The sequence below is a fragment of the Notolepis coatsorum genome (assembly GCF_963971535.1).
Source record: "Notolepis coatsorum genome assembly, chromosome: 10".
NCBI classification, from domain to species: Eukaryota; Metazoa; Chordata; class Actinopteri; order Aulopiformes; family Paralepididae; genus Notolepis; species Notolepis coatsorum.
In genome coordinates this window covers 125,591,933-125,616,436 of record NC_140174.1, presented here as the reverse complement: position 1 = coordinate 125,616,436, position 24,504 = coordinate 125,591,933, and the positions used below count along the sequence as shown (strand labels likewise).

The following is a 24,504-nucleotide window of genomic DNA, read 5'->3' as shown; positions in this document are numbered from 1 at the left end:
AGATGACTCGGTTCAGTGAGGGTGAATATTGTGAGAGGAGAATTGGAAGAATGCGCCAATATGAGAATTAGAGACATAGATCCTATTAATATAAGTCCACATAGCTAAGAAACAATGGTAAACACTGAAAAAGGCCATTTATAAGATAGTTCCCCTTAAGCACATGTATAGTCAATTGGTCCTGTTGTTCAGCCTCACAATGCTATTTGATAGTAAATGTGTTTATTATGTCCCACCCTCTGGCCTCTGAAGTTGCTAATGTCTTTTTAATTTGGGCCTCACAGGGTTAACCTCTTAAGCCCGAAATATACAGTAAAAGTGTATATTTTCAGCATTACGTTTGTTTACGAATTATTTTAACTGTTATTAGTGAAATATAAGATTATAGAAATCTCAGGGCATTGAGTCGGAAACCGGCGCATATTGACAGGAGGAAGTGGCACATCCAAAAGTGAGTGTAGTCTTTTGAAGGGCTTTCAAATTTCGAAAAACTACCCTACCCAGCTCACACCAGCCCCGGTCAATCATCTGACTTCTGGATTTACTTTTTTATTTCTCTTATTTTTTGGGATTATCTCCCACAAACCTGAACGTTATTGCCATAAAACAGAACGCAGTTAGTTTCTCTACCTTTCTGTGAACGTCTTGCAAAAAACGGTGTTGCAATATGATGAAAATGGTGGAGAAATTTACATTATAAAAAAGATGGCAGAATTCAGTACTGTATCTACAAAACCTTCTGTTTAATCATCTTCCCTTTATTCATTTGCTTAGATTTTTCTGGACTGGTCAATTTTAGCATGGTGTTATTCACAGTCAAAGATAAAAAAGTTTTTTTTAAATAGAATTGATATTCTCCTTTGGTTCATTACAATTTACTCAAGCCTAGTAACAGACACACTATTTCTGACACTGATCCATATATGTCCCTAGATTCAGATACCAAGAACATGCAAATGGACCATTTAAAAAAAAGTTGTAAATGTTTATTCTACGTCCTTATGGAAACATTTTTTATTTATTTTTTAATGGATGGAAGAGCCGCACATTGACCGGCAAAGAGCTGCATGCGGCTCGCGAGCCGCGGGTTGGCCACCCCTGTATTAGACCTTACCCTGAAACTATTAGAACTTACCCTGAAACTATTAGAACTTACCCTGAAACTATTAGACCTTACCCTGAAACTATTAGAACTTACCCTGACACTATTAGAACTTACCCTGAAACTATTAGAACTTACCCTGAAACCATTAGAACGTACCCTGAAACTATTAGAACTTACCCTGAAACTCGCCCAATTCCAGTAATTATACCACCCGCTGGAACCTCTTCCTTTCCATACAGCTGATAGGCTGCAAACTGTGAGAATTCCAGAAATGGGGTTCTGAAGAGTTAAGGAAACACAATAAAGACTGATAGATAACACGGTTCTGAAGAGTTCAATAAAACACAATAAAGACTGATAGATAACACAGTTCTGAAGAGTTAAATAAAACACAATAAAGACTGATAGATAACAAGGTTCTGAAGAGTTAAATAAAACACAATAAAGACTGATAGATAACAAGGTTCTGAAGCGTTAAATAAAACACAAGACTGTGATAGATAACAAGGTTCTTAGTAGTCTGTAGTAGTAGCAGTAGTAGTAGTAGTACTCTGTAGGGCTGGGCAATTCTTGCTCAAATGTGAATCATGATTTTTCTCTCTAAGAATTGAGATAACGATTCTCTCACACGATTCTTATTTTTTCAATAAAATCATTTATTGCACTCTTTCTTAAACAGACAACATAAAATATCAAAGTGCTTGACTTAAACTTAAAAGTCTCTTGTAACATACAAAATAACTCAAGTCAGAATCGTCATCATTTAAAAAAGTTAACATAAGTAAAGTAAAATAAAAAAAAAAAAATTTACTATTATTATTTTATTTATAAAAAAAATCGTCATAATTTAGAAATGAGATTGCATAGGTCTATGAATCGAGATCGCGATTTTATTTCGATTAATTGCCCAGCCCTACTCTGTAGTAGTGCTCTGTATCCATGACCTGGTAGTCCTCAGTAGTAGTGCTCAGTACTAGGGCTGGGCGATTAATCGATTTTATCGATTCATTCGAATTCATGATTTAGGACGATTTTTTATTTATTTTTTTTTTTTTTTCAAGAGTCACCTTTTATTTTACAAAAAGTAGTGTTTGGTGAAAGTTAGATTTGCACTTTATTAATCCCAATAGGGAAATTCATTCTTGTTTGATGATCAAGAGGCACCTTTTATTTGTTTTAAGTGAAGTTTGGTGAAAAAGCAAGTTATTGCACTATTAATCCCAATAGGGACATTAATCTTTGTGATTTTTTTGATCAAGAGTAACCTTATATATATATATATATATATATATATATATATATATATATATATATATATATTATACTTTTTTTTAAGTGGAGATTGGTGAAAGTTAGGTTTGCACTTCAATCCCAATAGGGAAAGAATGATTTCCTTGGTGTTTCTAGTTTAAGAAAAAACAATCGATTAAAATCATAAATCGGATGTGGTGTGGTGTGGTGTGGAAAAAATCTGAGATTTTATCGCCCAGCCCTACTCTGTACTGTGTATCCATGACCTGGTCGGTTGAATTTCAGTTATAATATTATGTACCCTGGATCCAGGAGCCTGTCTATGCGCTCTCTTGGCAAGAGTTTCCCTCGAGACTTATGGAGATTCCTGGCCTTTTCTCCTCCACCTGGTACCAATAAAAATAGATTATCATTCCACAAAGTATCTTCATCCATTCTTTGTTGCTTTAAATCATCAATTGCACAAAATAATCTTCCTCATCTGTAATGCAGCCTAAAATCTTTCCAATATTGCTTGGTGCATGTAACCCATCATGACATTAATTAACCCATCATGACATTAATTATCCCTTCATGACATTAATTATCCCATCATGACATTAATGAATCCATCATGATTCATGACATTAATGAATCCATCATGACATTAAGTATCCCATCATGACATTAATTATCCCATCATGACATTAATTAATCCATCATGACATTAATTATCCCATCATGACATTATAATGAATCCATCATGATGACATTAATTAACCCATCATGACATTACGTATCCCATCATGACATTAATGAATCCATCATGACATTAATGTTAATTATCCCATCATGACAGTGATTAACCCATCATGACAGTGATTAAGGCGAGACACTGCAGGTGAATAGTCAAATATACTTTTTTTGTTGATTTTGAGATTGTTATATTTTGCTTCCTAAACATGTCTTCTATGAAACTAGTGACAATAAAACGTCAATAACACACATTTAGTTGTTTATTTTACATCATTTTGCCTTATTGCATCCATAAATGTGCACATATTTAATGGGGAAGTGCCTCATTTGCATATATAAACATAAATTTCAGAAAACATGCAATATATTTTTTCTTAGTTTATATGTACATAACAAATTGGGAAAGTTTCATAGTGATATCTATTCAAATATTTTTTGCCTATGTGTAGTTCTGTTCAGTTCAATAACATCATTATTATTATTATTCAGTTATCAGGCATGTGTTTAGGTTGTCTATTACTAATGGTTTGATTAGGTATTGTGTTTGTAAATATCTGTTTAAAAAAAGTATGGCATTTTACAATACAGAACTTTGAAGGCGTTTTCCCAAAAATGAGTTTTAAGAGTTTTTCCTCATACTCTTGAGCCAGAAATCTCCACTTCAGTAGCACTCATACACCAAAACTTCCAGTTCTATTCATATCTATGTTCTGAAGGTATTTACAGAAGGGTTTGTTGATATCGCATTCATACCCTGATTTATATCACATTTTATTCCTAAAAACATGGCGAAATATGGAATTTTACCATAAAAATGGACTGAATGGAGTATTTTCTGATTTATGGAGTGATAAAAAGAGATATCCAAAATCCCCTCTGTAATAACCTTTGGCTCTAATATGTCAACAAAATGAAACTATAATTTTGAAAATGGCTTTATCCAATGTTCAGATTTCTGTCCTGGAATTATATGCAAATTAGTGCATATTTAAGTAGATAATGCCTCATTTGCATATTTAAACATACAATTTCAGAAAACTTGTAATACAAAAAAGTCTTGTCTTAATATAAGTAATCAACTGGGGAAGTTTCATTGTGATATCTATTAGTAAAAAATGTTACCCTATTCACCTGCAGTGTCTCCCCTTAAGATAAGATAAGATATTCCTCTATTGATCCCCTTGGGGAAATTCAGGCATCATAGCAGCATTGGGGGGGGGGTGCAGGTAGTAAAAAGCAGTGTAAACAATATAACAAATCAATATGCTTAACACTTTGAGTGCCAGCAGGGGGCACACGATTTTTAGCGCTTGAGTGCCAACACTCTATTCAATGAGAGGGCGAGCACATTTGCGAACGCATAAACTATATCTTAAATTATGGCTATGTGTCTAATACGCCTGTCGCTTATCAATGACTTGCTTGCAGTCAACAATGTCGAAACGGATTGTTTTTTTCATCGTACATTTCCGTTTTATACCATTTTGAAAAACGCTCGTTTTTGGAAATTTCCAGAAAAAAAAGAGATTCTGCAGAAATCGCCCTTTACTGGAATACACAAAAAACTTCATTTTTCGGGCTATTTATTAATCGTTTTCCAATAAAGGCTAGATTATCGATAGTATACAGTATGTGTACTTATGCACGCTAGAGAAGCTCGCGGAAAGGGGACACGTTCATATATCTGTGAAAAAAGCTCCGATTACCCCAAGACTGGTCAAATAGATTCCTTACCTCAGATCAGATGTTCTCCAAAAAGATTATTCCAATTCCTGATCGCCATTCCAAATATCGATCGCGTTTATTGATCCAACGCTGGGTGCTTGAAACACATATTCCACGCTGTTCTGAGGGACCACAAAGACTGCAACCGGCTGGGATTACATGCCTGACAAGTAAAATGTGGATTCCGGATTTTCTTTTCCCCATGCGTTTTCATTCAGTCCAATCCAATGGGTGCATTATCATCCGGGAGACGATAGGGGGCGGTATTTTCCCTGTTCGAGCTCAGAGAGTCCCAGTGGTAACGTGAGGCTAGATTGATGAAAAATGAATGGAAATCGCTTCGATCATAATGTTGACATTCGAATTCTAAAATCAACATTCGCATTTTTTTTTAATACATTTACGGTTTAAACCAATGGGGGTTTGGCTACACTAATATTATAATATTTTTTTTTTATCCACTTTTTCTCCCATTTTTCTATATTTTCTCCCATCCCAATTTCGTATCATCCAATTCAACCCTCCCCTGTCACGAACGCTGTTTCTTGCCTCCCACAAGCCGGCTGCAATGTGGACTAAGTCATACATAGCACAAGTCCCCTCCGGTACTTGAGGTAACAGCAGTCGCATCTTTTCACCTGCGCAGCTCGATCTCTCAGTGTCGAGGAGTAACGCGTGGGAGGCTCACGCTGCCCCCGACACTTCGATTCTACTGCGCAGGCGCACCAACCGACCTGTAGGAGTCGCTTGTTCACAACGTTCGATCCCCACCCTTCAGTTTTCCCTCCCCGTAATACGGCCAATGTGTATTACTGCGGACGACCAGCTAAACTGAAAACAATGTGGAGAGCTGGATTCGAACACGCGAATCCTAGCGTCTCCATACTGGTGGCGAGTGCCTTGCCCACTACACCACCTAGCCGCCCACTAATATTATAATATTATACATAAGACGTCACCATCACTTTCATACCAACCGTGCCCTTATTGGATTATTTATGTTGACGAAACTGATGAGTTATATTCATTAACACTTTAATCGCCATGGGTTAAATTCATAATTTACCATCCCTCGCCAGCTCTATTTGTCTATGGAGAAGTTCCCCTTCTTTGCAGGGCTATAACTTTAAATTCTATTGCTAAATTGCCATTATTATGGCCCATTCAATGTCCTATATGTATTGTTCAGGGTGTAGCAACGTTAAACTTTTTCATTCACATATTCATACTAAAATATGGTCTAAAGTATAAGTATGTTTTTATCGTTTTCTGCAGCTTTCTTCAGAACGTGATTTATAGCCCGAAATGCATTATATTGATGATCAAATACAGTTTGGTAGGAATCTGTGCGAGATAAAAAGTTTCAACTGGACGTGGTTCTAGAAGTTTCTACGCATCATCTGATGATGACCGGATGGGCGGGGGATCGTTTATAATTCCGTGGGCAGCGTTAGATGATTCATCCAGAGTGGGTCATATGTTCATCAGATCAGTTAGTATAGAATACGTTAGAAAATAACGCTGAATCTTACCGTGGCTTCCTCGCGCCGCTGGCAGATGAGCGTGGAACAGATTTTTTTCTATTATGGGATGTAGAAACGCCCGATCCATTTCCAGGTTGTATAATAGTATATACGTCCAAATAACGTTGTTTATTGAGTTAGGGCGAGCTATCTATTATCCAGTGTTTCAAGATAGAGTCGCGGGAGCTATAGCGAGTGGCCGAACCACATATGGATGAGCACTACCGGTTCAAAGGTTAATATCCGGTTGGCGATCTGCCGATCGGCCACCAGATGGCGCTCTTGAACCGCTAGAGAGTTGAGAGGAGATCAGCAGTGTGTCTCAGGGCTCCGGAAAGGAAATATGATTTCGATGACAGATTTTTGAAATATTGACATCAAAGACGAGTTACGGCGTCTTCGGCAGAATGAGCATGGCTCGGAATGACGTGAAACTCGTCCGCGGCGATCATAGTGTTAAAGAAAGTTGATTTAATAAAAGAAAAAGACTCATTTAATCAGATTAATCACTTTATTAAAAGTGAGAATTTAGTTTGAGAAAAAAATAAAAAAATATTTTAAGTAATTTTTTTTAGAGACATTCCAAGCTTCGTTCGAATACTTCAATCGAAGCGTCGAATGTTAAATAATGACATTCGGTACAGCCCTAGAAATCGCTAATAAAAAAAAAGATTAATAACGAGATTTCTCGTCGTTGGCACTGAACGGTTGGCATGAAATAACGAGAATTCTCGTTGTTGGCACTCAAAGTGTTAACATAACATAATTAACTCTGGTCATGTGCATACTGCATAATGGTCAACAAGGTTAATGCATCATTGATCACTTACCCAGTTTGATCCTCTCTGTCTGGGTGTTCAGTTCTTCCACAAGGACTTGCATTCGCTCATAGTTTTCCTGGAAAAGTCAACAAACATCAAACCACCAGGTGTTGCTTCTTTATTCCTGTCAGTTAAGCCATTTAGTGTTAGTTCTCTTCATGATCTTCTCCCTGACATCCGACCTGTGTGTGTGACACTGACATCACAAACACATCTTTCTCTTCAGCTACACAGAAGGCTGAGTAGGTTCTAGGGCTGTACCGAATGTAATTTTTTTGACAAGATTTTTTTTTTTTTTTACTAAATCCTCAATTTGAATAAAGTGATTCATCTGATTAAATGAGTCTTTTTATTAAATCAACTTTCTTTAATGAATATACCTAATCAGTTTCGTCAAATATAAATAATCCAATAAGGGCACGGTTGGTACGAAAGTGATGGTGACGTCTTATAGAATAATATTAGTGTAGCCTAAACTTTATCTGCAACTGTGAAGAAAAACCCTGTTGTAGCCAATTTGATGTTCTTTTTGTGGTTACTTTATTGAACTAAGGCGCTGTGTTATTGTGAAGGTGTTGACTAATTAGCTGGGCAGTGGGCATAGGAGGCGGGGCTCAGATTAGGGCTGGGCGATATGGAAAAAAATCATATCGCGATAACGATATGATAATTATATTTTATTTCTCGATATCGATAATTATCGAATTGTTATAAGTATAAAATCTTTTTTTTTTTTTTTTTAACAACAGGTGTATGTTTATTTTGCAGCAATTCTTTGTCATTGCCGCCATCTTTAGTGTTACATCCCCTCACACTCCAGTTCTCAGGCTGCAGCTGGTTTAAAAGCTAAAGTAAACCGGCTTCTCTGCTGGCTGTGGCTCCAGAGGAGTTGAACAGTTCTGGCTCTGCTAGTTTATTTTCGATCTTTTGGCACTTTTTTGGTGGACAAACCACCACACATGTGCACCGTGACTTGTGACTGGAGTCTAGCTCTGCTAGCACACATAGCCTACTGTGTACAGACGGTTTCAAACTGTATTTTAAATTAGAAAGCAAACAAAATAAATGGACAAGAGAAAAAGAAATCTGAATTTGGTCAGTATTGTCATTTGGACAAGCAAAGCCATTACTTTAAGTTGCAGGCAAGAAAGACAAGTCTGTCCACTGTCTCTGGTTTTAAAACTGCCCTGTTGCAGGTAAAAAAAAAAACGGTTTTTCGATTTTCTTTTTATTTCGATATTCGATATCGATTATTAAAATATATCGCGATATTTATCGTTATCGTTATATCGCCCAGCCCTAGCTCAGATGTTCTCAGGCACAGCCTATATGTATGTGTTCACAGGTGTGCAGCGGGAGGGAATTGGGTAATTATCACGGGAAAGCCACACAGTTTTTTTAACTGTGGGCGTTTGTTTGTTTTCAGTTATTTTGAGTTACTTTTCAGGTTTACTTTGTAGCACTAATCTTTTGTTTAAGTTACAGTTTTGTTATGTACTAGAGGCCTGATCACTCCTGTGTCACCAGGGCATGCAGGTGAGGGCTGCCAATTAGCCAATTAGTGCTGATTGGTTACCTGCTGGGAGCTTTAAAGGCAGACCTAGGAACACACATGCAGGGTCTGTGCTTGGAGAAAGAGCTGTCAGGTTCTTCAGTCCTTGTCCGTTGGGTTTGCACTAGTACCTTAGTTTACATTTACCTTAATAGTTCCTTGAGTTAGTGGCACTTTGAGTTAGAGCACGGGGTTTTGGTGTCGGTTTTGCACATAGGCCTTGAGCCAGGGTCGTAACAGTTGGGCGCTCGTCCGGGATCTTTTACCCCTAGAAAATTTGTTTGGTGGTGTTTTTTGTGTTACACGGGGTGTCATGGTATTATGGTTTGGGTGGTGTTAGTTACATATAGTGTAACGTGGGGGGGGTTCGAGCCATTACGTCAAACAGGTGAGTATGCCGTATTTGTTTGTAATTTGATGTGACTACTTATGCTGTTAAAATATATAGTTTAGTGGGCACCACATGTAGATAGGGACATTATTTTCTGGTTGTTGGTTAGCGTCCTGTGCACCACGTACTCCTGGGGCGGTCAATGAAATGATTGGTATATGATCTTTGACTGGTAGCAGGTGTGGTTGAAGAAAGTTAGGTCTACAGGGCATTAGTTTAAGGGTAGGTAGATTAGGGCGGCCAGAAAACACAGGTAGTGTGGTAGGGCTTGATTTAGTGTTTCTTAGGGTAGACATGTGGTGGGCCGGTTTTGACTGCAGTTTAGATGTAGAAGCATATGTAGTCATATCAGGTTAGAAGGCACACCTGTTTGGATTTGTTTGGTGTTTTTTTTCGTTTGTTTGAGTGTTTGGTGAGCATACCTGGTAGCACCTAACACCCATGCGTGTATGACACGTCTATTTGGGGTGGGTGTGTTTTATTTTTTTTTGCAAATTAGAAAGGTGCGCTCAGTAGAGCACACATTTCCACGCGTCCCTTTATGGTTGTTATTATTGGCATTAGCATTCTTCATGGTTCTTCAAGTCAAGTCAAGAGTTTTAATTGTCACGGCATACAGGTATACAATGAAATGCGGGTGGTCTTGCCCGCAACGATGTGCAATACAGTGGTACAACATATAATAGAATCAAAAAATTAAAAACAACATTGTGCAGTAAACAGGTAACAGGGAGTGACATCTCGGTATCTGTACATAGTTATTTACAGAGCATATGGGACATGCTAGTTAGCTTTGGTAGTGCAATACACTGTTCCTGTTATTCTAATTTAAAGTGTCCTTTCCTTTGGCCATCAGTGGTTCTTCGTGGTTCTTCAGTGGTTCTTTGGTGGTTCGTTAGTGGTTCTTCGTGACTGTAGGGTAAAGTGAGTAGCTTGTGGTGACTGGTACAGTAACGATGGCTACCATTAAGGATTTTGTTGAGAACCCCTCTGACGAGATGTTGGGAAGGTTTTCCAAAGAGCAGCTTCTGAAGCTTGCTGTGCACTACAATGTGGAGCTTACTGCCAGTGAGAAGCGGTTACAAACGACTGCCTTGGGGACTTTGAGGGCTATACTCATTGAGGAGCAGGTGATTGTGGCAACGGTGGATGAGCTTCTTTTGTCTGAGGTGTCTCCACAACTCTCTGGCGTGGCGGAAGGTGTTGCCATCGATTGGGGGCCTAGGGAGTTAGCATTTAGGGAAAAGCAGCTACAACAAGAGCGTGAGTTTAAGGAAAAACAGCTACAACAAGAGGAGAGGAGAGATGAGAGAGAGCGGGAGCTTAAGGAAAAACAGCTACAACAAGAGGAGAGGAGAGAGGAGAGAGAGCACGATCGTGCAATGAAGGAGCTTGCATTTAAGCATGCTGCCTTGCAGGCGGGTTCTCCGCATCCAGAGTCACGTTCCGGGTTTGATGTAGGCAGGAATATTAGGATGGTGCCACCTTTTTTTGATTAAGACGTGGAAAGATATTTTCCCCTTTTTGAACGGGTGGCAACCACATTGAAGTGGCCTGATACCGCCTGGACACTGCTGCTGCAATGTGTTTTAGTTGGTAGGGCACAAGAAGCCTACACTGCTCTGTCCCTTGAACAAAGCGCTGATTATGAGCTGGTTAAAGCTTCCATTTTGAGGGCTTATGAGTTGGTCCCCGAGGCCTATCGTCAGCGTTTTAGAGGTTATCGCAGGTCGGAGGGGCAGTCTTATGTTGAATTTGGAAGGGAGAAGGAGAACCTGTTTGACAGGTGGTGCACTTCTCAGAAGGCAGAGTCAAGAGAGCAGCTTAGGCAGTTGATTCTCCTAGAGGAATTTAAAAGATGTGTTCCTGATACCGTTTCCACACATCTAAATGAGCGTAAGGTATCGAAGATAGGCGACGCCGCTGTCTTCGCTGATGAGTTTGTGTTGACACACAAGTCCGTGTTTTTGGAGGACTACCGTGTTGAGTCCGGGGATAGGCGTCCTGTTCAGGGGGCGTGAATATTAAAGGCAACCAACTTGTGTTCAGCTTTTCGTTCAGCGTTTCTCTGATTGGCCACACGGCCAATCAATCAATCCACTAGCACGCGGCCTTGCAGCAAGAGAGACAAGAGAGACAAGAGAGTCGCGGCAGAGAGCCGTGCATGCGCATGAGGCTCCCCCAGGTCCTTGTGTTTGAGACAGCCATATTAGACACATAGCCATAATTTAAGATAATAGTTTCCACAGCTCCAGTTAACCTAATTTATACCGTAATGAATCATTAAAAAATATACCGTTAACTGGAATATGTTGTTTCTTTACACATATGTTGGATTATGTAATTGGGTTGTCATGACAAAACAATAAAAATCGCTACTTTACATCAGGGTGAACGCTGAACCGAGTCAAGCCGCGGGCGGCGCACTGAAGCCGGTGAATGAACAACCGCATTGCCCCGCTGGCTCTAGTTAACCTAATTTATACCGTAATGAAATCATTAAAAAATATTCCGTTAACTGGAATATGTTGTTTCTTTACACATATGTTGGATTATGTAATTGGGTTGTCATGACAAAACAATAAAAATCGCTACTTTACATCAGGGTGAACGCTGAACCGAGTCAAGCCGCGGGCGGCGCACTGAAGCCGGTGAATGAACAACCGCATTGCCCCGCTGGCTCTAGTTAACCTAATTTATACCGTAATGAATCATTAAAAAATATTCCGTTAACTGGAATATGTTGTTTCTTTACACATATGTTGGATTATGTAATTGGGTTGTCATGACAAAACAATAAAAATCGCTACTTTACATCAGGGTGAACGCTGAACCGAGTCAAGCCGCGGGCGGCGCACTGAAGCCGGTGAATGAACAACCGCATTGCCCCGCTGGCTCTAGTTAACCTAATTTATACCGTAATGAATCATTAAAAAATATTCCGTTAACTGGAATATGTTGTTTCTTTACACATATGTTGGATTATGTAATTGGGTTGTCATGACAAAACAATAAAAATCGCTACTTTACATCAGGGTGAACGTTGTTACACTGCCACCACCCACTTCAATGACAGAGCTCTCATATTTGCGAATACATAAACTATATCTTAAATTATGGCTATGTGTCTAGTCTAGTCTAGTATATATATAGTCGTAACAGTGTTTATTATTGCGAGTCCTAACAGTGTTTATTATTTCATAACTGTATGGGCTTTGTTTATACATGTACAGTGACGAGTGAATCTACCGTTGGTTGTTAAAAACGCGAAACATAATAATCAGTCAGCAGCGCTCCACGCTCCACTGCTACCACAGCCCAACACAAGTGCGTTGGAACAGCAGCCCAACACTACAGAAGTTGGTTGCCCGCGCTGCCGCGCTTGCTCTTTGGATTTCATTTGGGACGTGGGACGGCTGCGCTTGCCTGCGCGTGGGGGCGGGGGGGCGCGGCCAATCAGAGAAAAGCCGAACACAAGTTGGTTGCCTTTAATATTCACGCGTTCAGGGGGGGCGTTTCCCAAAACCTGTGTCTGCTGGTCAGTTAACTTCACCTCCTAGGCGGGGTGGTTCTGCTGGTGCATTCCCAGAAGGGATTATCTGTTTCTACTGTAAAGAACCTGGTCATATCGTTGTTGGGTGCCCGGTGCTTGAGCAGAAAAATGTCAGAACCGTGGCTCTGGTAGAAACCATATGCAGAACGCCTATGCCAACGTTAGATGGGGATGGGGGAAGTATCAAACGTGTGGACAAAGAGCTTGAGGGTTCCTCAAGGTTTATGATGAATGGATTTGTTTCCCTGACTAATGCACTAGAGTCCAAACAGGCTATAACAATTTGGAGAGATACCGGTGCTTTTCAGTCCCTCATTCTGGAGGGGGTTTTGCCGTTTTCAGAAAACTCTTCTTTGCATTCCGGTGTCGTTGTTCGGGGGTTTGGGGGTGGATTTGTGGATGCACCTTTGCATGAGGTCACGCTCAATTCTCCCTTAGTATCAGGCAATGTTGTTGTGGGGGTATGTTCTCACATTCCCATAAAGGGGGTGTCCTTCATTCTAGGGAATGATTTGGCTGGTGACAAAGTGCTGGCTACTCCGGTTGTAACTCCCATTCCTGTGGTTTCTGAGGTCTCTAATGAGCTGGCACAGAAACATCCAGGAGTGTTTCCTGTGTGTGCTGTGGCACGAGAAATGTCAAAGGACAAAAGTGATGTTGTTGATACGTCGACTTGGGACATTACACTTAGTGACACACTCTTTGCATAATGATTCTCTTGATTGTGGCTTTGTGTTAGGCCCGGTGGTGAAACCAGAGTTGACATGCGTGCCGGAGAAGCATGTGACAGGAGATGATATGGCAGCGCAGTGTCTCAAGGTCTTCCCAGCCTGTACGGTGGCTGAGGCCACGAACGAATTGGAGGATGAGTGTGGGAAGGATGCTATGAGAGGTGCTGTTGTTTCATGTGACACCGTTCTAGTTGGAGAGGCTACTAAGCCTGACTTAGGCTGCCAGCCTTCCCACAGTAGCTCTATTGTCCCTAATGTTTCACCTGTGGGCAGGGATGGTCCCAATATGTCAGTTGATGATTCTGACATTGATCCACATGTCCACACTTGATTCTCTGCCATGCACTAGGTAGGGGTGGGAATCATCAGTTGCATCACGATACGATACGATATCGATTCTTTGGACAACGATACGATATTTGCCGATATCACAAAGTCTGCCACGATACGATACGATACGATTCAATTCAGGTGCCTGCGATCGATATGAGGCGATATTATGTGCCCATTTAACACAATCAGTCACATTTAGATCAACTAAAAAAAGGCTACGGAAATATCAATTGATGTATTTATTTTTGAGCTCTTCCAGACATTTAAATGAATAACAATCTATTGTTTTTAATACAAATAGACCTCCTGTTCACTTTTGTTTTTATATATTGAGCTTTAACACACACACAGACACACACACACACACACACACACACAGTCCCCCACAGCCCCCACCCCTCCTCCTTCCAAGTCCCCTCTTCACTCTCCTGTTCTCTCTCACGGTTAGCTGCTTAGCTTTTAAGCAGCCAACGCGACGTTCATTTAGATATTTAACGCGACGTTGGCATAAAGGAATGGCGACGATGCAACGCCTGTTATATGCATTTGACCCGTTGCGGGGAAAAACTGCACAGACTTATATCGGCTCGCAAAATAGACGCTCTGTAGTGCTTTAGAGCAGACGCAAACACTGCTGTAATGTATACACGGAGTTTCACAATACTGGGCGCCGGCGGATATGACTCGCGGGGATTTTCAAAATAAGAGTATCGCAATATGAATCGATCTTTTTACGTTGCGTCGATCCTATTTGATTATTGATAATAGATCGATATATCGATCTGGATCGATGTATTGTCCCACCCCTAGCACTAGGTGTGATGGTCAACCTAGTTACCTGTGTCCTGTGGAGCAGGAGCCGCCTTCGCGACCTGGTCTGTTGAGTGGCAGCCATTTTGATTTTGATCAGGACAATGTTATTTTGGGTGACGCCATTTTAGATGGTGTTCCAGACGTTATTGTGACTGTCGTACTGCCATGTTCCCGGTACACTGGGGCTGTACCTGAGGCGGTACATCCTACTCTGGATGTTCACGGTTTGCAGTATCCTGAACTGCCAGTGCCAGGTGGGATGGATATGGGTGCGGTGGTGGTATCAGTGATATATGGTTTTTGTTGTGCTGTGTTCTGTTCTGTTAAGCGCAGTTCTCAGGTTGATTTTGGGTTGCAGTCTAATTTTGACAGATCGGTATCGGTGGTCGTGTTCGACAGGGGCCGACCCGGTTCTTGCCTTGAACCATTTTGATGTTTACGTTGGATCCTCCAGTTTACCCCTTGTTGTGTATACAGACCATAACCCTTTGGTTTTTCTTCGCAGCATGGTGAACTCGAACCATCGTTTGATGCGATGGAGTTTGTTCCTCCAGGCGTATAACTTGGATATTCGCCACATTCGTGGGAGGGACAACGTGCTAGCAGACGCCCTCTCACGATCATAGTACCGGTGTTTGTGGTACCCGTTATCGCTGTTGTGGTAGTGGCTCTGACAACTAAGGGGTCACAGTTGTTTTTTGTTTTGTTTATGGGTTGTTGTGTAGGGCAACCAGTTTGGTGGGGGAGGTGTTATGTACTAGAGGCCTGATCACTCCTGTGTCACCAGGGCATGCAGGTGAGGGCTGCCAATTAGCCAATTAGTGCTGATTGGTTACCTGCTGGGAGCTTTAAAGGCAGACCTAGGAACACACATGCAGGGTCTGTGCTTGGAGAAAGAGCTGTCAGGTTCTTCAGTCCTTGTCCGTTGGGTTTGCACTAGTACCTTAGTTTACATTTACCTTAATAGTTCCTTGAGTTAGTGGCACTTTGAGTTAGAGCACAGGGTTTTGGTGTCGGTTTTGCACATAGGTTGCGTCCCTTGAGCCAGGGTCGTAACAAGTTTAAACACAGATTTTACGTTATGCTTAGTTTTGTCCACTCTGCAAGCAAAAATAAAACTCTTAAACGCACTCAATGAGAAGACATTTATTATCAACAAGCACCACGCGTTGGAAAGAGCTTCGTACCATATTCCCTCACTGGCATCTTTTTCTTGTTCGGTTGCCCTTACAAACCCCATTGGTTTAAACAGATTGAATACATATACAAAAAAGATAAAAAAAATTAAATAAAATAAAATAATAATAAAAATAAAATAAATTTACATTTCGAATGTTGATTTAGAATTCGAATGTCAACATTATGATTAGGGATGGGTATCGTTAGGATTTTATCGATACTACTACTCTTATCGATACTGCTTAACGGTTCGGTACTTTATCGATACTCTTATCGGTTCTTTTTGGTTCTTTTTTTGCAAGAAAAAAAGACAATTAATTAAGAACAGAATCAACATTGCTTTATTATTTATAAATACAACTTTATAAATAAGTATTATAAATAAATATAATTTCTTCAGCAACAGCAGCAGCAATGTTCTTTTATATAACTTTATAAATAAATATAATAAATTAATATAATTTCTTCAGCAACAGCAGCAACAATGTTTTAAATGTGTCTGACTCTGAATTATAGACTTTTTATAATAAACAACAAATGCAAAAGGCTAACAGAACTGTGACACTCGTTCACCCTATCCTCTGTCATCCTTCCTCTAGCTGCTAGGGTGAAAGGACTTTGGGTGGTGGAGGGAGGTAGAGGGAAGATGTGTGGTGGCCCTGGGCTCACTGGCCTGGGACACATTGGTGGCTGACGCCTCAGCTTGACGATCTATAAAAAGTTTAGATAGTATTTGTAGCTAAACAATTATTTTGTTTATTAGCCTATTTGTAATAATAATTCATTATTAGCCTAGGAAACTCCGTATCTTGGCTTACCGGCGGCAGTGGACGTGGATGCAGATGGAACACTGCGCGCAAGGCAGTCGAATACGCGCATTTCTGCACACTAATATCATGTTTTGCCAACAGATGTTTTGATAAATTGCTCGTATTGCCACCCTTACTGGCAAATGTTTTGTTGCACTTGTGGCAACGTGCGTTGTATATCCATACTTTCTTTAGAACGCTTCGCTCTATCCGCCATCACGAGTCACGGTGCATGCAGACTCAGAGCTGTCTGTGTCTGTGTGCAGCGCGCTTCAGCACGGAGAACTTTCATTAAGGAGTACCCGTATGTAGCACTACTAGCGAGCGACTCGCGAGGAGTGTGTGTAATAATGACTCGCTGTGGCTCGCTTCTCGTGCAGAGACAGAGAGAGGATAGATCGTTTGCAACTTTTAAATAATAATAATAATAATAATAATAATAATAATAATAATAATAATAATTTCTCTAGAGTATCGATAGCAGTACCGAGGACGTCGGAGCTTATAAATACTCCGGTATTTTCTAATATAGTACCGGTTCCCGTTTAAAACCGGGGTCCGGGGGGCATCCCTAATTATGATTGAAGCTTCGAAGCATTCGGTACAGCCCGTTCTCTGACATCTGACCTGCATGTGTGATGTCACAAACTAGAGATGCCCCGATCACGTTTTTTGCCACCGATACCGATCACCGATCGTCTATGAGCCATATCGGCCAATACCGATCATTTTTGGTTTTATATTGTAACTTTGTATTATCTGCGAGACATCGCCACCACGCAACAAGTCAAAATGCTCGCTATCTGCAAACAGCTCCACTGTCTGTGTGTACTCGAGTAGCCTCCAGCTACAGCCAGGATTCTCCGGCGCTGCAGCTGGACCCTATTTGTATACTCTGCTTTGGTCAAATCACATTCAGCATGGCCTCATGCGATGCAAGCCAGGGGCTCGAATACGCATCGAATCAATGTTATAAGACATTGACATCAGGAGCTATCTGTAGCTAGTGCTACTGCTAGCCGGCTAGATAACGTTAAGACAACGCCTCAGTGAACTATTTAGTTTACTGGGACATTTCATATAGAGCTAACGTGAGCTAACGTTGGCTACCGAGCTAACGGAGGTATCATGCACTCGACTATTGCTGGAGCATTTGTTGATATCAGCAGCTATCAGTAGCTAGCCAGCTAAATAACGTTAGACAATGCATCATGTATTAAACTAAAAGTGAATAGTTGACTGGGTCATTTAGTTTAAACAGTAACGTTAGCTAGGTAGCTAACGTTAGCTCACGGAGGTCTCATGCACTAGACTAGAGCAGACTGCCGGAGCCTCTTGTTGACACGGGTGCGGGAGGGGCAGGAGGGGGAGGAGGAGGAGGAGGAGGAGGAGAGGCAGTGCGCTGCAGCTCTGTGTGCTTGAGAGAGAAGTCAGCGAGTGAGATCTCCGCTAAGAATTGGATCATGTTTTTCGATCGGTTTTCACGATCGGCGAAAATAAAGCATTATCGGAATTCACCGATCTCATATTTATACTGAATATCGGCCGATACCGATCGCTGGCCGATCGGGGCATCCCTATCACAAACACATCTTTATCTTCAGCTACACAGAAAGCCGAGTAGGTTAGGTTCCCTGACATCTGACCTGCATGTGTGACGTGACACCTTTAGCTAGTAGTATGGTGCTCCATGTACATTCAACGATTATAAATGAAGAATATAAACCACATCGAACAATAACAGACACAATATGTTAATTCTCAATGAAAACGTTATATTGGACAACATTAATTTAAAACAGACATGAAATCAGAATAAGTGAATAGTAAGACTATTATAAAAGAGGGTAATATATAGAAAGAGGGATATCAGCCACAGAAATGAATAGGAGGTGATGTCCTCACTGTCAACTCAACATTCCAAATGAATAGGAGGTGATGTCCTCACTGAGAACTCAACACTGATCATTCAAAATGAAAAGAGATGATGTCCTCACTGAGAACTCAACACACATCATTCAAGTCATTAGAGAAACTGATTGTTGAATCAACTAAATTCAACAGAGTATAAAATGTCAATATGTTTAAAATGGCAATGTGTTTCTAAGACTGGTATAAGCAATTTTACATCTCTCCATTAATTTCATAGAGTCCTAGGTCTCTGCTATTATCATCATGCCATACAAGAACTAAATGCATACCGTAAGTGACGGTTTGATTGTGTCTGCTGCATGAAAACATACGGTTATCCTATAACCATAGTTATATGAGTATAGCGAGCGCTCTGCACTCTAGTGGAACCACATCCATTATCAATCTAATACTGAATAATTTTCTCCACATGTACACACCCATCCGCCTGGCCACACCCACATCCGCTCCTCTACATAAGCGGGGTCGTGGCCATACTAACAGCTCCTTCCAAAGTCTTTCACCACCGAAGGCGAAGACCACGGGGTCCTCTGTGAGTCAGTGCAGAGCGCTCGCTATACTCATAACTATGGTTATAGGATAACCGTATGTTATATGTAAGGGATAATGTATAGCTACGAGGTCATTGTCGCAAAATAATTGACCAACACAGAGTTTAAAATACCGAGGTGCCTCGGCGAGGTGTTTTAAACGTCAGTGAAGGTCAATTATTTTGCGATGATGACCGAGTATAGCTATACATTATCCTAGGGCTGGGCGATATGACCAAAAACGTTATCGCGATAAAATTATAAAATTATTTTCATATAATTCGATATCGATAATTATCGTCGATATAATGTCTGTCAAGTTTAATTAACTTCTTATGCTGCTGCGAATGTCTCAAGTCGAGTTGATGTCGTCATCAGTCCGCGCACGTTAGCAGTTAGCCGACAAGCGGAGTATCTCATGACAATAAATATGACACTAAAATACTCTTCCGCCACAATATATTGAAACGAACTGTATACCCCACACTACTATAAATGTGGCCTCAGAATTCAAAACACACACATACTCGGCACGTAAATATATAAAACAGTGCCGTGCAAGCTAGTTATCCTAGCCAGCCTGTTGTATCTAAGCGGTGTATTCCATGACAATGTGCTAAATATGACACTAAAATACTCTCTTCCGCCACAATATATTGAAACGACGTCCACTGTATACCCCCACTACTATAAACGTGGCCTCAGAATTCACGCCACACACATACTCGGCACGTAAATATATAAAACCGCCGTGCAAGCTAATTAGCCTAGCAAGCCTTGTTGTTGAGTGAGTCCTACCTCCTTCCGGGTCTACTTCGCTCTCGGCCATCTCCTTCACTGATTGGTTGTTAGCTGTTGTGCGTAAGCACGTCATCACGTAACGTTGGTTGTTGTTAGTGAGTATGCTGAGCCGAGGCTGAACGGAGCCAAGCTTGGAAAATCGATATATCGAAACTTTGCGACCACGTTTCATGTTTATTTCGAGGAAATAATTTATCGCGATAGTTATCGTTATCGTTTTATCGCCCAGCCCTACATTATCCCGCTTATTACATGGCTAACTTACTAACAATATACCTAATTCATTTTGCAAAATCGACAAGACGAGATCAAATGCAGACGCAGTTGTTCTGTGGCTCTGTCAGCCCAAATAAAAAGTGATTATTATTATCGCGGGCAGCCCGGCAGGTGTGTCTGATTGCACTGAAACAGTGTGTGTCAGTGGGGCTTGATTACTCCAGCTGCGAAAAACAATAATCACCGGTTGTTATCGAAAAATAATTCACCACTGTCGCGGGCTATTGACCAATCACAATCAAGCATTTCGGCGAATGTTAAAACGCCATGTAATAATATCGTATAGCTTACGCTCTGCACTCTAGTGGAACACAGGAGCTGAGCAGAGCGGAAGCTCGACAAATGTACCCGCTGAGGCCCCCCACAACCATCAGAACCGGGGAGGACCCGAGCCCCCGGACCCCCCTAGAGGGGGACGGGAGGGAATCGGATCCGACTGTGCGAAGAGGGTTTAGCACCTCAACGCACAGGGTGAGCAGATCGTGGGACTTACCTTCACAGAAGCACCCGCGACCACTCAGGCGCGCATCCCACATGCCACTAGGGAACGAACGGGAAGAAAAAAAACTGTTACAGTCCCCAACATCACAGGGTCAAAGGTCAAGAACCCAACCCTGTGGCAAGGCCGTAGCAGCGGAGCGCGGAGGAGGACCCAGCCCCAGGAACAGCCTGAGGGCATCGGGACCCCACCAGACGGTCACTGATGACACCACCCCCCACATCTCCAGCGTATCGGACAGGGCCCAAATCAAGAGTAGGCCCTTCCCCCCTTTGGCACGCCGCCCTGAAGCACTCTAGCTTTAGTTTAACAGGAGGCGGTTGTTCCCCTAACCTAGGGTTGTTGGGCGATAAAACGATAACGATAACTATCGCAATAAATTATTTCCTCGAAATAAACATGAAACGTGGTCGCAAAGTTTCGATATATCGATTTCCCAAGCTTGGATATCAGCACACACGCACTAACAACCAATCAGTGAAGGAGATGGCGACAGCGAAGGAGACCCGCGGTGCACCTCTGGGTAGTAAACAAGGCTGGCTAGGATCATTAGCTTTCACGCCGCTATTTTATAGTTTACGTGCGGAGTGGGTGTGTGGCGTGAATTCTGAGGGTACGGTTAGAGTAGTGTGGGGTATGCTGCGCCGCGGTGGACGTCGTTGCAATGTATTGGGGCGGAACGGAGTATTTTAGGGTGATAGTTAGTACATTGGAAACAAGGCTGGCTAGGATCATTAGCTTGCACGCCGCTATTTTATAGTTTACGTGCGGAGTGGGTGTGTGGCGTGAATTCTGAGGTAGCGGTTAGAGTAGTGTGGGGTATGCGGTGGACGTCATTGCAATGTATTGGGGCGGAACGGAGTATTTTAGGGTGATAGTTAGTACATTGTCGTGGGATACACCGCTTGCTCTGGCTAACTGTGTTAGTTCCATTCTTATAATGCATATGATCCAGTGGCGGTAGGTTGCCCCCTGGTGGAATATAATAATCTATGCACTGGGCCGTGTTTACTGCGTAGAAGAACGGCGCCGGGCATAAGAAGTTAATTAAACTTGACAGAAATTATATCGACGATAATTATCGATATCGAATGATATGAAAATTTTATTATTTTATCACGATAACGTTTTTGGCCATATCGCCCAACCCTACCTTAACCCACCAAGAAAAACCTAGAAACAAAGTGTTTCAGTTTTCAAAGGGTTAACCCAGGCCAACAGGTCGACGGGAACGAGTCCGGACCTGGGCCTGGCGGACCGGGACCTACACAGGGATGCCTAGAGGGGTTGACAGCAACCACCTCGACAGCCCCCTCCCATCCCTGCCCAGCAGGGGGAGGGAGGAGTGAAACAATGGAGAAGGACCAGGCCCCCTAACACAGCGCAAGGTACAACACAGTATGGACCAAGCACGTCACTGTTATGGGCAAGCCGTAGTGGCATACACATGACACATATCCACGACACCAATCCCCGCGAAGCCCGGACCGACGCGGCATTTTCCGCCCGGAAAAGCACAAAGTCCTTCGGGGTACCAGAACAGCAGATCTGCGCCCCGGCGGACAACGGGTTAACTGACTTGGTCCGGCGTGACCAGAACCAGTCCCGCGTCTGTCGTGGAATATATTATCATGTCATTATAGACAGCTTGACTGGTTCACTCTGACCAGCTATGTAATGTGTGTGTGTCTCTTTAAGAGACTCCAAGATACCAACATCTCCCCAGCCATAGCAAGGTTGTTGTTGCTTCCCGTGACTGGGAACCATTTTTATTTACCTTAATCATCATATCTGATGTATTATGTTACGTCTGACAACTGTGTATTTAATATACGTCTGACCAGAGCTCTTCGTCACTTTATGGCCAGATGCTACTGTGTGAACATGTTGTCTCCGACTGTAAACTGAACTTTCATTTTGTGGCCACAGATGAAATAAACGTTCCTATTATTAATAATGACTCGTAAACGGCTCATCGTTTTGTCCTTTAATATTTCTCATTACACGTCCTAGTCACGCCGCCATCCCCAGTCCTAAGAGGGGGGTAGGTACGCGTGTCGATCTAAAACATCAGAGAGGGTGACACCAAGATGGACAGAACGTGAATGCGCTGCTCCTGGCGGCCCACCTCATGGGCGTGAGACCCCTCCGCCAATGTAATGATCTACTCCGGCATCTCCCCCCGGAGATGCACGCGAGTCATCGAGTCTTGCACTGGCGCTCGGTAGAGATAAAAAATCTCCTTCCTAGTCGCCCGCATAAAAAACGCTGTTTCTATGAATTGGGCAACCAAGGCGCGCCGGCCCAAAAACGTGGTTCCACATAGGAAGCACCCAGGGCCAGCGCTATATGCACGTCAAGAACCCGAACACATGAATGGTGAATTCTAATAAGAAAACACCAGATGACGTTCCCTCCATGCTGTCTGGGACAAGCAGCAGGAAGCCGGTCAATAAGACACAGACACAGGCCTTATATGACGCGACTGAGGGCAACCCCGTCAATTCTGCTCCTCACATAAGAGGGGAAGACAGAAGTTCCCCCAGAGAGACCTCCACGTGAGTACAATTGAAAAAGATACATGCAATAATAATTGGGCCAAGTGACCAATACACACTGTAATAGAGAGCAGAGCAGAAAACTAACAGTTTTCGAATGTAACGCATCATCCAACTGTGACGCGCTGCCCACCCCTCATGACCCCTCACCCCTGATACGATGCAACGACAAAGCAGAGCCATGACACCAGTCATAGCGTGCTACATGAAAGCGTATTATACCTGTTAGGGTAACAGCTTCACATTCTGCACGCCCGCCACAGACGATAACCCCGCCTGTGCAAAAACTGGTTTTATACATGGCTTCAGGCTCATGTGCGAACTTGCCACCTTTTTACACCTTTACCCTAAAGGAAGAAAAAAACACAGACCAAGAGAGGGGCCAAGGGCCCTGGTACAAGAGCTACACATGCAACTTCTGTAGGCCAACAACACCTAACCCAGTTGTGGATCCTAAACGTGAATATGATACACACAACCCTCCATCACAACAAAAAAGGGCAAAAAGTTCACTCTCACTACTGTAAGAGGAACGCCGTTTTTTATGATGAGAGAAGACATAAGTCCTCGATTAAGTGCTGGTCACAGGCCTTGCTAAGTCTACATGACAGCGACCAAACAATTTTCAGAGAAATTGCCTCTCTCTAAGCAAGAGCACAACCCCAGCAGAAGCTGAGGGATTTACACCATATCCCCAAAAATATAGTGAATCAACACACATTTTGTAAACAAAATCATATTTGAGAGGGGGGGGGGCCAGGGGCAAACCGGAGAATAATTTAACCCACCCCTCACCACCTTACCCCTGATACGACACCAAATGTGTAGAGTAGGGGTGCACCGATATATCGGTCGGGTATCGGTATCGGCCGATAAGTGCCTTGTTGACTGCTATCGGCCTATAAGCTCAAATGTGCCGATAGCAGTCGCCGATAAATCATCAATTTGTGTAGCGTCAAAAGGCAAAAAAAAGAAAGTTCACTCGCGACCTACCTGCACAGCGCCCGCCGTCCCCCACACACACACACAAGCTACTGCATCAGTTACTACTTATGATTAACAAGGCATTCGTTTTGTGGCATTAACGTTATATAGTTAGTGTTACACGGACAATAACATCAGCATGTTATTATTACCCATAGCAGCAAGGCATTACTCCGAGTCCGTTCATAGCTCAGTTCCATTCCGTTGCAGCATGAGCTACCGGGAGGCAGAAGACTAACGTAACGTTACTGGTGAAAATGTGATTTACGTTGGAATACTCCTTTGCCAACTTGCTGTACTTTGCTTGCAGGTCTGCAGCCATTATTGCTGGATTATGAATAGCCCCAACTTTAGCCAACGTAACGTTATGGCTAAACCTTTAACATTAGTTAACGCTAGCTTT

At 42.2% G+C, this 24,504-nt stretch overlaps 1 protein-coding gene across 1 annotated transcript in view; it reads right to left on the bottom strand.

The window, feature by feature from the left end:
* The window catches only part of mccc2 (methylcrotonyl-CoA carboxylase subunit 2), a 125,915-nt gene that overhangs the window by 91,947 nt on the left and 9,464 nt on the right, over positions 1-24,504 (bottom strand). The window contains exons 2-4 of the mRNA XM_084322833.1: positions 7,170-7,236; positions 2,658-2,742; positions 1,283-1,384 (exon numbers count right to left, since the gene is read on the bottom strand). Of these exons, the coding sequence (XP_084178959.1) occupies positions 1,283-1,384; positions 2,658-2,742; positions 7,170-7,236 (254 nt within the window). The remainder of the gene's footprint in view (positions 1-1,282; positions 1,385-2,657; positions 2,743-7,169; positions 7,237-24,504) is intronic.